The 16,605-nt window shown below is 46.6% G+C and overlaps 1 protein-coding gene across 1 annotated transcript in view; it reads left to right on the top strand.

Annotated features, from left to right (window-relative positions):
- Positions 1 to 796: 796 nt before the first annotated feature.
- slit3 (slit homolog 3 (Drosophila)) overlaps positions 797 to 16,605 on the top strand; it is a 265,217-nt gene continuing 249,408 nt past the window's right edge. Inside the window, 1 exon segment of the mRNA XM_030396867.1 lies at positions 797 to 1,596. Coding sequence (XP_030252727.1) covers positions 1,406 to 1,596 — 191 coding nt within the window. The 5' untranslated portion in view covers positions 797 to 1,405.

The following is a 16,605-nucleotide window of genomic DNA, read 5'->3' as shown; positions in this document are numbered from 1 at the left end:
TGTTTGTACATTTGCAACAGACGTCCTCAAATTAGCTGAATTAATTAAGCAGAAACTGATTAAATGAGAAGAGAAACTGCTTCATTACTGATGAGTCTTTATAAGAAGTTCTCTCTTCCACCAATAGAGGGCAGCAGCACTTCTGCAACCTGCAGAGGATCACCACTGAACAAGTCTGCACACCTCACTGCTGCACTGCATCTGTCCCAAAGTCACTGAGCAGAGACTTTAGCAGAGATTATCAACAAATAACCAACAAATTAAATAAAATCCAACTTTTTGTTCATATTTAAGAGTCATTTAAGCTCGTAGGGGACCTTAAATCTCAGTTTAATTGTCTGAATCCAAGTTTTTGTGGCTGTTTAATCAAACTTGGATGTGATCAGACAACATGTCTGCATGAATAATGACGCTGACACACTCAGACTCTCTCAGGATGATGATGCACTGCAGCAACATGAAGATGTAGCTCATTAAAAAAAGACTTGACTCCGAACCAACACACACGATCTCAAAGTAAATCATCAGGAGGATCTAAAAGAGGACGAGCTGCTGGGAAATTAGCTCCAAAAAAACAAGTCAGAGCTGCTGTTTCACTGTGTGGGAAAGAATCCGAGCTCATACGGCAGCACGGAGCGTTTCTGTGGGGAAGATAAGGGACGAGAGAAAGTTTGGAGAGCTCTCTGGTGACATCAACGTAGAGAGAGAGGGAGGGAGGGAGGGAGAGAGAGAGAGGATTTTGGGGGAAACCAAAGTACAAATCTGTCTGCCTCTCTCACTCTCACAACTTCCAGGCGGACCAGTCTGCGCTGCGCCTTCTGCTCTCTCAACTTTTTTTTTGTTTTTTCTTCCTCTGATTACAACTCCTCTGCAAACTCTCACTTTCTTCTTCTTCTTCTCCCTCTTCTTCTCCTTTTTTTCTCCCCCTCTCATCAACAGGCAGCGGAGGGATGTTCTCTGGGAGGAGGTTACACCCGAGCTGAAACATTTTCACCTTCAGGGAGTCAGGAGGCTGAGTTTGTGAATGGGGGGGAGACTTTTTTTACGCATCGAGCTTTGAGTGACGCGCGGAGATGTTTTAGAGGAGAAAACTTCCATCTTTTTTTTTTTTTGTTGAATCCTCATTACTCCTTTTCTTTTCTTCAATGGAGAGGCAGCGCTGCGAGGAGCTCCGGACTGATCGAGCCTCTTGTTGAGAGAAACTTTGCAGAACTTCTCCAGCAGCGAACTTAATTTGATTTCTCTCATCACTTCTTTTTTTCTTTTTTTTTTGGTTTTTAGTCGAACGGCCTTTCTTGACCTTTTTATTTTATTTTTCTTTGCAAGGATCTTTTACTTCCACGACTTTCAACCCCCGCGGATTTTTCAATTAACTTCTCGTTGGAGGTAATCTGAGTGGATAATCATGCCTCCGATCGGACCCGAGACGCGGGCAGCGCTCTGCCGGGTTTGGGCTCTTGTTTTGGCGCTGCTGCTGTGCGCTGCCTCGGTGACTGGATGCCCACACAAGTGCAGCTGCTCCGGGTCGCATGTGGACTGCCAGGGTCTGGGTTTGAAGACTGTGCCTAAAGGAATACCGAGGAATGCCGAGCGACTGTAAGTGAAATGTTAAAGACAGTTTAAAGCTGATTTTCACTGTCGCCATGTGGCCGTGTGGTGCGCGTTATGCTCGTATTCCTGCGGGGAAACATTTGGACTGTTTGCAGCGTGCGTGCGTAAAACTGAAGGTGAGGTTTGAGTGATCAGAGGTGATGCAGACACATGACCTGTCCGTTAATGTTTAAAGGTGCATTATGTAGATTTAGAGACTGGATTAGAAGAGAAGTGGAGAAGAGAAAATGAGTTTCATGCAGTTTGGATTCACCTTGTTTCTCCTCTGATGGAGGTTTTTCCTGCTCAGGAATGGAAATCTATCGATGACAGACAAACATCTACTGTCTGAGTTTAAGTAGCTTTTCCAGAACTCAGGTCATCTTTTTTTATTCAACGTAAAAATCACATTAAATGTTAAAATGATGCTTTCTGATTGGAGCACAGATTGAACCACAGTTTCGCCCCAATGAACAAGTACGTACATGTGTGTACGTAACGTATCATCCTGCTAGTTTCGACCCACAATCTGTGATCAGTGTGATCAGTTTCAGAAACTGACTGGTACAACTTAACATTTTGTTGCTCTGACGTAAAATAAAACCTTCTATAAACGTTAAGTTGAATGAATTTAACTGGGTTAAAGTGACTTTATATTGGTGCTGGCCTTGCAGACTTTTTAGAGGCATGTAAAGCTCAATAGCTCTGATTAAAAGTAAAATGATCCACCATTACTTCTATTAATTACCTCTGTACGTTTGCAAAACAAGAGGAAGTTTCCTGAGGAAAGTTACGAGTGTTTAATACCTTCCTGGCTGACAGCGTATACTGCTCTGGTTCTGGATGGTGCACATGAAACTGCCCTAAAGTTCACCGGTGACCTTCAGTGAATGGAGGCAGTAAAGCAAAAACAGTCCTGACGCAGCTTTTAGAGTCGGCGTTTAAGTTTTTAAACAGGTCAGGAGGAAAGGTGAGAAGAAGCTGTGAGCTCCTTAAATCTTTTTATACTCTTCCACGCTCCCGTCGCTGGGAGACTTTCCAAAGTTCTTCACAGCGTCATGAAGTTGGAGCGGATCCTCAGTGACTTGTGTGAAATCCTACACAAAGTTTTTTTTTTTTTCCCTCCTGCAAAGAAATACGTTTAGTGTTGGCGACAGTATAAGTTTTAAAAAATGATATTCAGTCCTCGGGCAGGGACGGACCTCTGACAGACGCTGCTGCCACCTCCAGCCTGATCCTGACACGTATACACCCCCGCAGCCACACACACACACACACACACACACACACACACACACACACACACACACACACACCTACGGCCGTTAAGGTATGGAAGCCATTATGCGTGATAACGGAGCAGCCAAAAGCTCCGCAGGGGATCAACAACAGACCTAACCCTGAGACAACAAACACAATCAGCCGGCCGCAGAAGGAAACGGGGGGCTGTTGCTTGTGGAGGGGAAACCGTACGAATTAGCATTTGTGCGTGCATTTTCTACTTTTACACGAGTTTGTTTACATGCGTATCGATCTGTGTGTTGCTTGTGTGAGTGTGAACAGCGAAATCCCCCCCCTCCCACACACACACACACACACACACACCTCCCACCGGTACCTCCTCCATCCCACCGGGCCGCTGTGACCTCCCAGGACCTGTTGGCTTTTACACGGCAATCCCCCGAAGACATTTACACCCTAGGAAAATAAATAATTAGAGCGGGCTGTGATGGGGAGGTGGGATAAGGGGGTCCCCCTGCCTCTCGCTGGGGTCCCCGGGGTGGAATATTTGGGGTAGCAGCGCCCCCTCCCTCCCCGTTCACTCCAGAAACTATGTGTTTATGTTTCCCTGATTTATCCAGGTCAGTGTTTCAGCTGTGACTTTGGCCCGGAGTTGTTCTTTTCCTCCCTCTCTGCCTGCCTGCCTCCATCCATCCTTTCTCTCTCTCTCGCTCTCTGCAGATATATTTTAGGGGAGTCTGAGATGGGAGGCATTAAAATGGATGAGATTTCAGCTCTAAAGGTTACGGCAGCTGGGGAAACTTTCGAGAAAGAAAGAAGAGATGAGCATTATTGCCCTGAGCGGGGATTTGGGCTCGACGACCAGGATGGAAGTCCACGTGGACGACAGATTCTGGAGACAAATGCGCCGAGTTTGTTCGGCTCCCGGTTTTAAAATGCCACATTTGCATCGAAGTAAAGTTCCATATAATTATTTCATCATCTTTTTCTATCTTTTCTTTCAGTAGTTTAGATTTTGAAACCGTTGTCTTATGTAAGAGATTCACATGATTGATGATTCTGGAGCCGAGTTTCGTTCTTCAAAACATTTATAAACTCATCACTGCGTCGCCAGTGTTATTATGGATGTCGTGCTCCTCACGTAAACGACTTTTTTTTTGTTATGACAGCGTCAACGTGAGGACACGAGAGAACCTCTCGGAAGGGAACAAAAAACTGGCAATCAACGTTAAAATTAACCGAAGAGTCATAAATATATTCATATTTGTTGAATCTGTTATTTCAAAAAGTTTCCTGGCAGCGAGACGTTCCGCTCCGTCGAAAAAAAAAAGCAAAGCGATGTCGCAATGTTGAGGTAACTGGATGGACGCTGGTATGCATCAGTTTGGCCGATGAAGCGCTGCTCGCTGACACGCGGGCTTAAAGGAACAGTCCAGTGTTTAGTGATCGCACGTTCAGAGGCGGCTCTGAGGTGTGTCGCAAGTTTGTCGTCAGCTCGGATTCAAAAACACGGGTCGGTTGGATTTCCCACGACGACAAAGTCCAGTTTGAAATGTCCTCGGAAACTTCCAAAGCTTTAAATCACCGTCGCACGGCTCCATAATCACCACTCTGCTGCGAGTCTGCATGATCGGTTTGTTCCAAACACTCATAATATCGCTAAATACAGTTTTCTGTTGTGGTCAGCTGTTTACCTTTGTCACAGGCGACCCTGTGCGCTCATGTTGAGTGCAGATGGAAAACAGAACAGGGCTGTTGTGTGTTTGTAGCTCTTGGAAGTTATAAAAGCTCGGCCTGTATTTGATCCTGTTAAAAAAAAAAAAAATCTCAACGCTGCAAATCCATTTTTTTGCATTTCCGCTCTTGATTTTGACGTTTAGTTTGTTTTGCGTGCAGAAGTGAAGGTTTGAGCCACAAACTGAGCTGGCGTCTTCCCAGAGGAGAGGACGGAGAGTTTCCTCCATCGATGGTTTGTCACGGAGGAAACCACAAGACATGTGGCGTTTGCGTAAGAGACACGACCGCTCGGCCTTATCTCGAGTGGAAAATCTTTTTTTTTTTCGGCTGCTACTTCCACGGCCCCTTTTATCGCCCTCTCAGGCCGCATGTACCGAATCGAACACATTCTGTGGTACATGACGCATATATAGTGAAATCAGGCAAAAGATATAAGTAAAGGACCTGATGAAGAACCTTCTGATACATGAATATATTTATCTTTTCCTTTGGATGAGCAGCCGCCTGGGAAATCAGTCGAAACGGGAAAAAACGGTTGAAAAATCACCAGTTTGCTCCCTTTAAGCTCCAGAGTTAGCCCCCCCGCGTACTCTCTATTATCACCCACAGCGCGTAACTTTGAGTCCAGTTCACTTCCGCCACGTCCGCGAGAGAAAGGCTGAGAGCAAGTGTTCAGCGGCGGGGTCCACCTGTCATATCTCCACAGTGAATCTCTCTGAAAGGCCCGGTTTCTCTTCACCATTGTAAACAGAGAAAAAAAAAAGGTTAACGAGAGAAAAACAGTGGTGGCCTCGACACACACACACACACACACACACACACACACATGCACTCGCAAAGATTACCTCGGGCCAGTCGGAGCCGTAATGTCCTCCTTGGGAAGCCACTTGAGACCTCATTTGCATCTAATTTGAGTGGAGGGGTTTTTTTTTTTTTGGGGGGGGGGGGGTGGACGGAGGGGAGGAGGGGGAGGCTTAACAGGCTTAACGATGCTGGCTAAAAATGAATTGGAAAAAAAACAGGCACAGCTTTTCTCTCCAGCGTCCAATTCACACCTGCCTCACAGGGACGGCGCACACACACACACACACACACACACACACACACACACACACCCTGCAGTGTTGATTTGTCGGATTCCTCTCTGTTGCCCCAACTGCTGTGAAAATGTGGGGAAATTGAATGCTGTAAACTCTCGAGGGGACCAATTGATTGAGCCGCAATCAGGAACCTTTTTGTGCTGGAGTGTGTGTGTGTGTGTGTGGATGTTTGTTTTTTAAATCCACTTATATGTGTGTGTGTGTAGTCGGCATGATCACATCTGATCTATACGACAAACCGTGTGTGTGTGTGTGTGTGTGTGTGTGTGCGTGCTCTCAGTTGAATGAGTTCACTGCTGGAAGCGGCGAGCAGCCCGAGCCAACTTTACACAAACTAATTCTGATTTTAACTGCCTATTTTTCTGTTCCCCCTTCGCTCGAGGAAGTTTTTGGCGAGGTTTTTACGAGCAACACCTTCTCTGCTTTCTCCGGCCTCGTCTGGCACTTTCCCCTCTTCTGTCTTTTCCTTCTGATTTCCCTTCCCCAGCTCTTCTTCTTCTTCTTCTTCTTCTTCTTCTTCTCCTTCTCAACCCCAGCTTTGTTTTTCTTTCCTACGTCTCTCGCTCCCTTCCCTCCCCACCTCCATCCCTCTACCTTCCCTTTTTTTCTTCTTTGTGTTATTTTCCTCCTCCTTTCTGTCCGCCTCACTCCACCTTCTTTTCTTCTTCGCTGACCTCCCTCCTCCCTCTCAAACACGCGCACGCGCGCACGCACACACACACACACGCGCACACACACACACACACACACCTCCAGTTTGCCAGCAGCATCTCTCCAGTAGAGTTTTCACAGCTCCCATTTCCCCTCAGCGTGCCAACCTACCACGGAGAGCAACAACAATGCAGTCCTGCTGCTGCTGTGTGTGTGTGTGTGTGTGTGTGTGTGTGTGTGTGTGTGTGTGTGTGTGTAGAACGGACACGCACACACGTTCCAGCTCTGGCTTCTGGCTCTTATCAAACCTTGGTGTTGATTGGTCGGTGGACACGGTAACCACCACACCCTCAGCTATGAGACGGCATTCCATGGTGGGACTGGAATATTTCTGTGTGTGTGTGTGTGTGTGTGTGTGTGTGTGTGTGTGTGAGTGTGTGTGATATCTGGAGACTTCGTTGCCAACCTGTGCATGTGGCGGACCAGAAAATTTGTGCTGACACAGTTCCCGTCCCATTTAGATTCGGTGGAGAGCGGATCTGCCTCTCAGTTGTTGCCGAGCGTTCGTCTGAAAGTCAGATAACGTCGTGTTTTATACAAAAACCGCTCGCTGCAGCCAAGAAGTCGCACAAGTCGAAGACGCATTCCAGCCGTTTTGATAATCCCAACAAATCTCTGCTAGCCATGCTGTTTTGGTAACCGTCCAGCTTTCATGCAAACCGTTGGTGATATATTGTGTTTGTGCAGGATTTCTCTGCATGTGTAAACCACTCCGAGGGACGCTTCAGTCGACACACATGCTTCGGCAACTCGCCGAACAGACGCCATCGCCCGATGGAGAGTGTTCTTTACTGTTATCGTGGGTACGATGGTGATGTAATACATCTGAGGAGCAGCCCGAGTGTTATTGCTATAGCAGACGAGTCTAAACTAAGAAGGCGAAACCACAATGAGCTTGCTGTTCTCACACAGGCTCTTAATGTCACGCCTATCATCTGCGGCCATCTCGTGGTGAGCAGTTTGTGCCCTTCCAACGAGGTTCTATCCAGTGATGGTTTGCCAGATGGCACGAGCGAGGGTAACCAATATTTAGGCTCCAGTTCTAGGTCAGTGGGTGATATTCTGCGTTTCTCCAGTGTGCGGGCAGTTGACCTTTTCTATATAATGACTTTCAGTCTGCCAAGTAGGCAGCCAGCTGGCAGCGACGGCCGGCTCTGCCCTTCTGGGAAACGGCAAGCTGGCAGCGTTAAAACATGCAGACGTACACAGTATTCACACGTACGGCACACACAAACAGTATAGAGCGGACACACACACACACACACACACACACACACACACACACGCTCCAATCAGGCTCATATGATGGACAGTTAAAGGTTTACTCCACCAGTTTTACACATTAAAGTGTGTTTACGGGGCTTACAGGGGAAAACTGGTCCATATGGGAAAAATAGGAGTGGAGGAAGCAGCATGTGGTCTGATTAAAAAATGCCGCCAGTGTAATTTGCATTGTGGGAAATGTAGGCGACAGGTTTTGAAAAGCAGTCCACTAGTCGAGCGTCGTACTCCAAAACACTTCTGGACTTATTGATCAGAGGTCAGACAGCAGAACCAGAGATGTTTTATTTGTTGTATTCTTCTTCCACTTCAGAACCTGCTGCCTACATTACCCACAATGCAACAGAATCACTGATTGTTTGACATTTCTGGAGGCAATCTATCAGATTGCATGCAGCTTCCTCTGGAGCAACAAAAGGATTTATACTACTTTTTTCACATATGCAGTAATATTCTGCTTCAAATGTGATAACTGGGTGGAGTTACCCTTTAATTGTGCATTATTAATGTACTGACAGATGATCCCTAACCTTATCCATCATTTCCAAAACCCAAACCAGCTTTATTCTGAGCTTAAACCCCAAAGGAAGATGATGGATTATTGGAATTTGAGTCTGATGTTTGTAGTTTTGTTTCCATCTGTCGGACTCGTTGCATCCGCACATCACATCATGTTCTTCGAGGCGTCAGGTGATCAGACAGGTTGCAAACAAGCCAACCAGATTATACAGAGCACTTTATTTGGACGATCAGCTCGAAGTGAGCCGACCGCGTGTGCACAAGACCCCAAAGTACGGCGGGTCAAAGCTGGAGCACAAAGAAGACGACGAAGGCCTCTTAACTGTGATGGATGTTTGCAGCGAACAATTTGCGTTATTACTTCACAGTTTGCCTTCATTTTCTCTTCAAAGTGAGTTTTTCTAACCTGAGGGGTGAGTGCTTTTAAAGCAACCTGTGAGATTGTCTGACAGCTCGTGGTCTTTGATTTCTTTTTTCTTTTTTAAAGTTGTGAGATCTCAGCAATTAACTCGGTGTGCAGAGTGATATTATACAGATAGAGGTGAAGGTTTTGATGGCCATAACTACTAAAATAAGACCCGGGGTGTTCGAAACTAGAATTGGAACTAGAAAAAACAACCTTTTGAAGTAGTCGGGACCGGCAGAAACGTCCCCAAGAAAGAGTGGAAACGGGAAAACTGTGCATTTATATTCCAGAGTGAGATACATCGACCTGCGTGTTGGCAGCGTAAGAGGATTTATGCACGCGGCCACACACGCGCTGAGCACACTCATCATTAGGCGAGTGCAGGCGCAGATACCCACATGTACACACAGGCCGCTCTCAAGCTTTTACCAATTTAAACATGCAGTCGGTCGCCGTTTGGAAAATCTGACATATAACGAGCGACTGTGTGACATAGAAACTACCCCGAGTCACGAATGACCTTCTGTGACTCTGTGCAGAAACAGAAGTCCTCGTCCCCGGGGGACTTCAAGAGTGTGTGTGTGCATGTTGTAACTCCAGTGTGGGTTTATATGTGTGTGTGTCGTACGCTTGGAGTCGTTTGATGTTAACAAGCTATGCCACTGTTTTGTTAGGCCACTGTCACCAAAGCAACACATTATATCCCTTCTGCGGGGACTTTTTCTTTTTCTCAGCGCGTCCCTCGCTCCACTGTACGAGCGAGCGCGAACACTTATTTGTGTTTGTTTGCGTGCGCGCGGCTCGTGCGCGCGGCGGCGTGAGAGTGCGACTTGCTCCGGAATTTTTTTTTTTTTTTTTTGCCCTTTTCAGTCCGATGTTCAGCTGAGCTCGAAGTGACAGACTGTTTATGTAAAGCTGGGAGCTTATAGAGAAACTGGTCGGCGCTCAAACTCCATCTCTCTCTCTCTCATTCGTCTTCACCTCTCTCCTTCTTCTATCCCCTCGTTCACTCACTTCTTCTTTTTTTCTTCCTGACTTGGCCTCCGACGAGGAAGCAGCAGTCCTCGTTCTCGTCAAGTGGCCTCTCAGCGGCCAAATCACCCCTCCGCCCCTCCTCCACCGCCACCCCCATTCACTTACAGTACAGCGGTAGTAAATCCAGACAAAAAGCAATGCAGCCCTATAAACTCCCAGCAAAGAAAAGAGCTAACCAAATACAGCGCTGGTTTACGGGCCCTTTTGGCTCGTGGCTCTACAAGAAAGGGATGCTTGCAGGCGACTCCCTAATGTGGTCGAGCCCACGCGGTTAACAGCGACACCGAACTATGAATTTCCCCGAGGTCGAGCCGCGTTAACGTCGCATAGAGGCTGTGAGGGGGGAGAGACGGGATGGATTCTGACGGTTAGAAAACAAAAAGCAGCAGAGAGACGCACGACGGACACAAGCAGGAGCAGAACAAGAGGAGATGGAGGGGATGAAGGGTTTAAAGCTAATTGGTGGATGGAAGGTAGAAGGTCAGACGAAAAATTGAACCAGATTTAGAGTTCAGGAGCCGAAGAGCAGCTAAGACGGAGGGAGATTCCCCTTTATGGAGTGAAGAGAGCGTCCTCTGCTGTAGGTAAAATATTCAACTGAGCGATGACTGACTCCTTTATCGTCGCAGTCTCCCCTCCTCCCGCCGTTCCTCTCCTCTTTTGGGAAAAGAAGTTCTGTCATCTTTTGTTTAATCTCTGTCGTAGCATTGTTAGCATTCTGGACATCGCGCGTGTCCGGAATAAGCCAGGATTCCTGATTAATGTGTGGCGAGGGGGAAGTTTTGCCAGGAAAAAAAAATGTTAAATGTCAAAGTGTCAGAATGTTTTTTTCCCGCCAAGCATTCGGAGCCCACACGAGAAACCGTCTCCCACGGTGGGGTCGGTGTTTCGCCGTCCCGGCTGTAAAAAAAAAAAACCCTGTCCATTGTCCTCCAGGCTGATTTCTCTCGGCGGTGTCGGCAAATGTTTGCTTCAGCTGTGTCGATTCTGCTGTGGCTTGAGTCTGATGGCTGTCTGTGAGCGTATCACCAGCGTCTAAGCCGGGCCTGAACGATCTGGATTCAGATTCAGTCGGTTTCTGGAGACGTCGAGCGTTTTAAAATCCTCCAGACAACAAACAAACAACGTGATGGATGTGACGACTGTGTGCGCTCGGATTTAAAAGGCTGACGCGTGAGTTCCAGAGGGAGAATGTTTGATTTTCCTGAGAGTTACGTGTCGCTTTGATGGGAGTTTTATCCATCGCACGGACGGATGAGAGGAGCGAGAGTGAGGAGCGATGGGCTGGAGAGAGTGAAGAGGAGAAACAGATAGTGAAGTTTATCCAGTTAATATCAGAATCGCACAAAGGCGATTCCTCTGCCGCTCTCCTTCGTGCACACCTCCTCCTCAGAGCTGCAGCCAGGATTTTAGAAAAACCAGAAACTCGCGTCTGTCGGCGCCAAATTGAAAGCTTTCGAAAAAAAAACAACCATTTTTGTTTATTGTATTTTTCATTTAAACGTTCCCCGGTTTCTTCGTCCCGCAGTCCTAAACGATGTTGTAAAGCGCTCTGAATGAAACAAACCTGGTGGTGACACATCGAATCATCTTGTTTATTTATGTTTGCCCTGGAAAAGATCAAGTTTATGGATACTGATTTTATATTGGTCTGAACCTTTTTGTCTGCTTTCGCTTGAACACAAGCCTTTTGCCGTCCCGTGTGATGTGAGCGCCCAAAACTTCTCCGTGATGATTGCTGCGTATCCCCGAGAGCAGTTCTGTAACAGGAGAGAGCTCAGGACCGATTAGCGTCACTGTGACGGAGATTCAACACAGCAGTAAACGGTTGCACAGGAGAGAGCGAACTTTCCAAACGCCGCACACTCGCGTATAGACAACGCGCGGTCTGCAAACAAAGCCAGGGGCGGAACAAGTCGTGCTTTTGATTCCTCGCCATGATTACATATTTGGATTTTCAATTATTTATGTGACATATAATCGTTTACACAGCAACAAAGAGAATAATGGAATTGAATTTTCTACACGATTCCTCTTTTGATCGGGAATTCTTCATCCCAAGCTCGTTAAGCTAAAATATGTAAACTGACGATTTCTATCCAGTTTAACGTCAACAAAGACAGTTTTTTTTTCACCAGCTGGCTGAAGCTACAGTTTTCCTCATATTACACTTAAAGTGAATGTTAGTTATTGTTGGTCGACCCCTCAGAGATTCATATGTTCTCACTGCAGACTTGTCAAATTCGGCACCCGTGATGCAGTTTGTACAATACATAGATGGACTTTCAAAATAAAAGCCTGCCGACTAACAGTTCACATAGTGAGACATATTATGACTTTTGGTGATGTTTCGACTTAAACCTCGTCCACATGGATCCTGTAAAAACACTTTTTTGAACCCTGGTCTAAAACGCCGCCCTTGTGTTCTCGTGTGGACGGTGAATCTGCATATTTTGCGTATCGGTGACGCCATCACCCCTCCCCTCGACCTCTAGCCTTTGACTTTTTAACCCTGCGATCTCTCATAACAAGAACAACAACAACAATGGCGGACTACATGCTTGTGTTCGTGCTGCAGAATATATTGAGCCTATCAGGGTTACTAGGACAAAACATTCTGCTCCTCTGCCACGACGCTGAGCGAGAAAGGATTACGGACAACCCACTAGACATTATCCTCTTCTTTCTACTTCTGTCTGTATACAGCGTGCAAGCTTACTGCGCATGCTCCGTCTCTTCTTCTCCGTCTTTGCTGAATTTCAAGCGCCACCTATATGCTGGAATATGAACTACAGCTTGTCGAGTCGTTAACAATGGATCCGTTTGGACGCAGATATTCTTGAAACGATGCAGAGGAACAAAAGATGGTTTTGTCAATACGTTCACAAACTCAGTTTCATCCGACATATCTCTTGTTTAACGTTTCTTATCCATCTAAATCATCGATCTTGGTGCCCACTACTGTATTCAGAGCTTTGATTTGCTTCCAGAAAAAAAAAATCACAAACACCAGCTACTCATCTTCGAGCGTTGCTGGATGCGTGTTTATCTCGCTGTAGACGTCCACATATATGCGTGTTTTCTGTCCTCCTCCCTCCGTCCTGATCGGACCAAAGAGTTTAATCCAACATAATGCTGCTGCTGCCTTTTAAGCTCCGTGCCAAGTGAGGCAGCAATTAGTCAGCGCAGGTCTCCCCTCGTCATATCCACAGATTTGAAGTGGATGGATGACGGTTGTAACGCGGGCCGATGGCGGAGCAGCTTGACGCCTGGCCTCTGCTCCTGGTGACAGACGCGGGGCTCACAGGAAAAAGGAAGAAGGCAATTAGGATTCCTTGCGTGACTTCAGAGATTTAGAGGGCGAAATTGAGCATACCTAAGAGAGAGCGAGAGAGGGAGGGATGGAGGACAAGAAAGAGGGGAACGAGAGAAAGTGAAGTGCTACAAGAGCTTTGTGGAAAATAACAGGAGATTAAGCACAGGAAGCGAACGCATTCTGAAACGAAGCGTCGGACGCGGAACAACAAAGGATGAAAGGGAAAGGATGGAGAGATAAGGATGCGGAGGCCGATAGAGAGAGAGAGGAAACTGTTTGCAGTGGTGAGTCGTCACTCCTCTTTTGGTATACAGGAGATTGAAAACGACAGAGGGCAAAGGTCAGAGCGGAAACAGGACGGATTGAGACGGAGAGAGAGAGAGAGAGAAACACGACTGACCGTGTCAGACATTTTAACTCGCGTGTTCTCTTTAATATTTCACGGTTGAGCACGGCGGCGGTCGGCTCGACTCTTCATTCCATCGAGCTCTGGGGAGTCTTTGTCACCTGATCTGTCATTTGTTGAACATTCCTCTCTCGTAGTTATTTCTCTGTTTTCTCGCGGTCTCTGCGGTGTAGCCGACCAATAAAGCCGCGCTGTAAATGAATCACACACACCAAACCTGTGCGCGCATGTGTGTGTGTGTGTGTGTGTAGTCAAAGTCAAACCAGTATGCCGGCCCAGAGCAGCCAGACTGTAAGGTTGACTGGTTTCAGTGGTCTGGGGTGAGATGTGGTTTGTCTGGGCCTTTGTGTGTGTGTGTGTGTGTGTTGTAAGGTATATTAATTCCCTGAACACCTGCTGTTTGCATTCTCGTCTTATCCACATCGTCGCAAACACACACACACATGTGCGGCGTGCCTCTGCCTCTCATGGAAACAAACAGTGGTTAGAGCTTTTGTGTTAAAGCCTCTCGTTGGCTGTCTGACTGCCAGCTGGTCAGTTAAATTTAAAGTTGAGCTTTACAGCCGGGCGGGACGGACACCCACACTCCAGCGGACCAGGTGCGTTACAAAAAAAGCTCGCTCGTTAGTCACTCAGATCCTCTGCAGCACTTTGGATTGCCGGTACAGATAAAATGTGCTTTTTTTTTGTCCCATCTGGCTGCAGAGTTCAAACCTCCGCGAGTGGATTTAACATATTTTAATGTCTCATCTTTTCACGATGGCCAACGAGCAGATGCAGACAGAATAAGTCATGCGTGCAAATCTGTAGTCGCTGTGAAGATTGTGGTAAAGCTTCTCCTCGTTCTTCATTTATGTTCCCCTGCTTCATTAATAACCTTCAGTTCTGTGTCCAATAATGACCCACTGTGCGCTCAGTTTACTCAGTCACAGAACAAGACTGATCCCCGACCTGTTCATGAGTTCAACAACGGCCACAGCAAGTTTTAATGAATGATTGTAGAATATAATATGACAAATATAAACAGGTCCTGTTATTAGATCTGGATATTAAAGTCCTTTATAGTTAATTACTGACATCTCAGCACGTAGAAGTTCCCACAGTGTTAGTTACAAACATATGTAAGTGTGCCGAACAGGCAAAACATGAATGAATGTTTATTTTACTGACTGGACGTCGTTCTGTACATCCCACACCTCTTTTATTTCACACGTTACCGCCTGTTTTATCAGTTCGGTTCATGCCGCGTCTCGTTTCTTTCTGCCAGCTGGCCTTGAGCTCTCAGGCGCCGGTGCCGTCGCCGTCGCTCTCCACCTGGACCCCCGGTGTCCTCGCTGTTTGTTTGTCTCCAGAGCAGTTTCCCTGGTGAGAGCAGAAGTTTCCACTGTGAACAAGAGAAAGATGGAGATAAGGGATGGAGAGATTAGCCGAGACGGCGGAGGAAAAATGTAGCCGACTGTAAAAGAGTGAAAGATTGAGATAAAAGAGGAGCGATTAGGGGGCAAAGAGGAAAACAGAGGAAGGCGAAGAAAAAGTGTTTAGTCAACTGTGAAACGGTGATAGATAAGACAGGGGGAGATTGAGAGAGGGGGGGACACGGTGAAGGGGGAGATTAGAGAGAGAGAAAAAGAGAGGATGGCTGGGAACACGGAGGAAACCCGCGACTCACACTTTGACGTTGAAAAGCTGCGACTGGAGGAAAGGAGAGACTTGAAAGATGAAGGGAGGGAAAAAAAAACGGAGAGATTGTCGCCAAATGTGAAAAGATGAGGAGAGATATGTGGCACGACAAGAGGAGGAAGAGGAGGAAGAGGAGGAGGAGGAGGTGAAGTGATGAGGAACACAAGTTTTCAGATTGGATTCTGCCTCAGAGTCACTCGAAAGTGAAGAGTGGTTATTTGATATTTGCAAATCGACAAGGAAAGAAAAAAAAAAAAATAAAACTCTGTTTCTGTCATCATGGTGGAAGCTGCTCTTTCCTCGAGCTGAAAATGATAAATCAATGCTGTATTGAGTTTTTTTGTCGCCACGTCCAAGAAGGCTTATCAAGCTGCCGTCGCTTTCCAAGGAACTGGCAAATTAAACTCATGCTGAAAGCCCGTGACGAGAAGCAGCAGCAGCAGCAGCAGCAGCAGCGAGCCTGGATGATGGTGAAGTGGCTGCTCTGCTCTCATAACGACACTGGCAGGACGGACGAGACTCAAAAGTCACTGAACATTTCGTTTCTGCTTTTTATATCTTTCTCGTATTATTACTGCTGCTGCTTCCACATGTCTGGAGGACTTCATGACGCGGAGGCTCATCTGTGATTATAATGAAAGCAACGTCACCGCACCTCAGAGAACGTCCAGTAATTATTTTGGCATTTTGCGCTTTATTAGAAAAGACGGCGTGAAATGAAGAGGGAGTGACGTCAGGATTACATGGACAGCACCTCAGATCTCAGGCCTCGGGGAGGACGGATTGTAAAAGTTTATTTAAAAATGAGGTCATGTGTTGTCGTAAAAAAATCCTTTTTTTTTTCGAAAACACACACTCAGGGATGTTTTTTTTACCAGACCCAAGACGACATCAGCTTTTCTTTGGCCTCTCTGCAGCAATAAGTCCAATTTTCATTCTGTTTTTATCTCTGTTTTGGTCTCCACCAGCTCCTGAGGGGAACGTTTGGCTGCTAAATGCTCCGCTGTGTTCGTCAGCTAGTCACCGACTCCTTCTGTCATTTAGTGGAAGGCAGTTAGTCTTAAAGTCGTGGAGCTGCAAGATTAGTTGACTGAAAGAAAATCAGCCACAAACTGTTTTGACTAAAGTGAAAATGTGACACATTTCCTGCATCCGGTTTCTCGTAACGTGATGATTTGCTGCTTTGAAGAGGAGAGTCTTTGAGACAAAAGAAAGTAAAGTAGACTAAACGCTGAATCAGTTAATTATGAAGTTATCTGCCAACCAAGTCAATGAGCTGAGAGACCCTAAAATTCGGCTGATAATTCTCTGTAGATTCATCATAACGAGTGGTTTATTCATCGGATATTGATGATAATATGATCTGATTTCTCCTCCACTTGATGGTTTGTACCTCCTATCTGTGCTGTTTGTTCAGCGGTCTCTTTATGTGACCTCCCGTTGTATCAGATGAGATACTGGATCTAGTTCTGAAGGACCTGTTGCGGACCCGGGAACACGTTCTGGGCTTTGGGAGGCGCTGCCCTCGACCCACACCGGCCCTCCCTGTCTCGGGCCGGGGTATGGCTCTTATTAGTGCTCC

Source organism: Sparus aurata, chromosome 18, assembly GCF_900880675.1.
Source record: "Sparus aurata chromosome 18, fSpaAur1.1, whole genome shotgun sequence".
Classification (NCBI taxonomy): Eukaryota; Metazoa; Chordata; class Actinopteri; order Spariformes; family Sparidae; genus Sparus; species Sparus aurata.
This window is presented reverse-complemented; position numbering and strand designations above follow the sequence as displayed.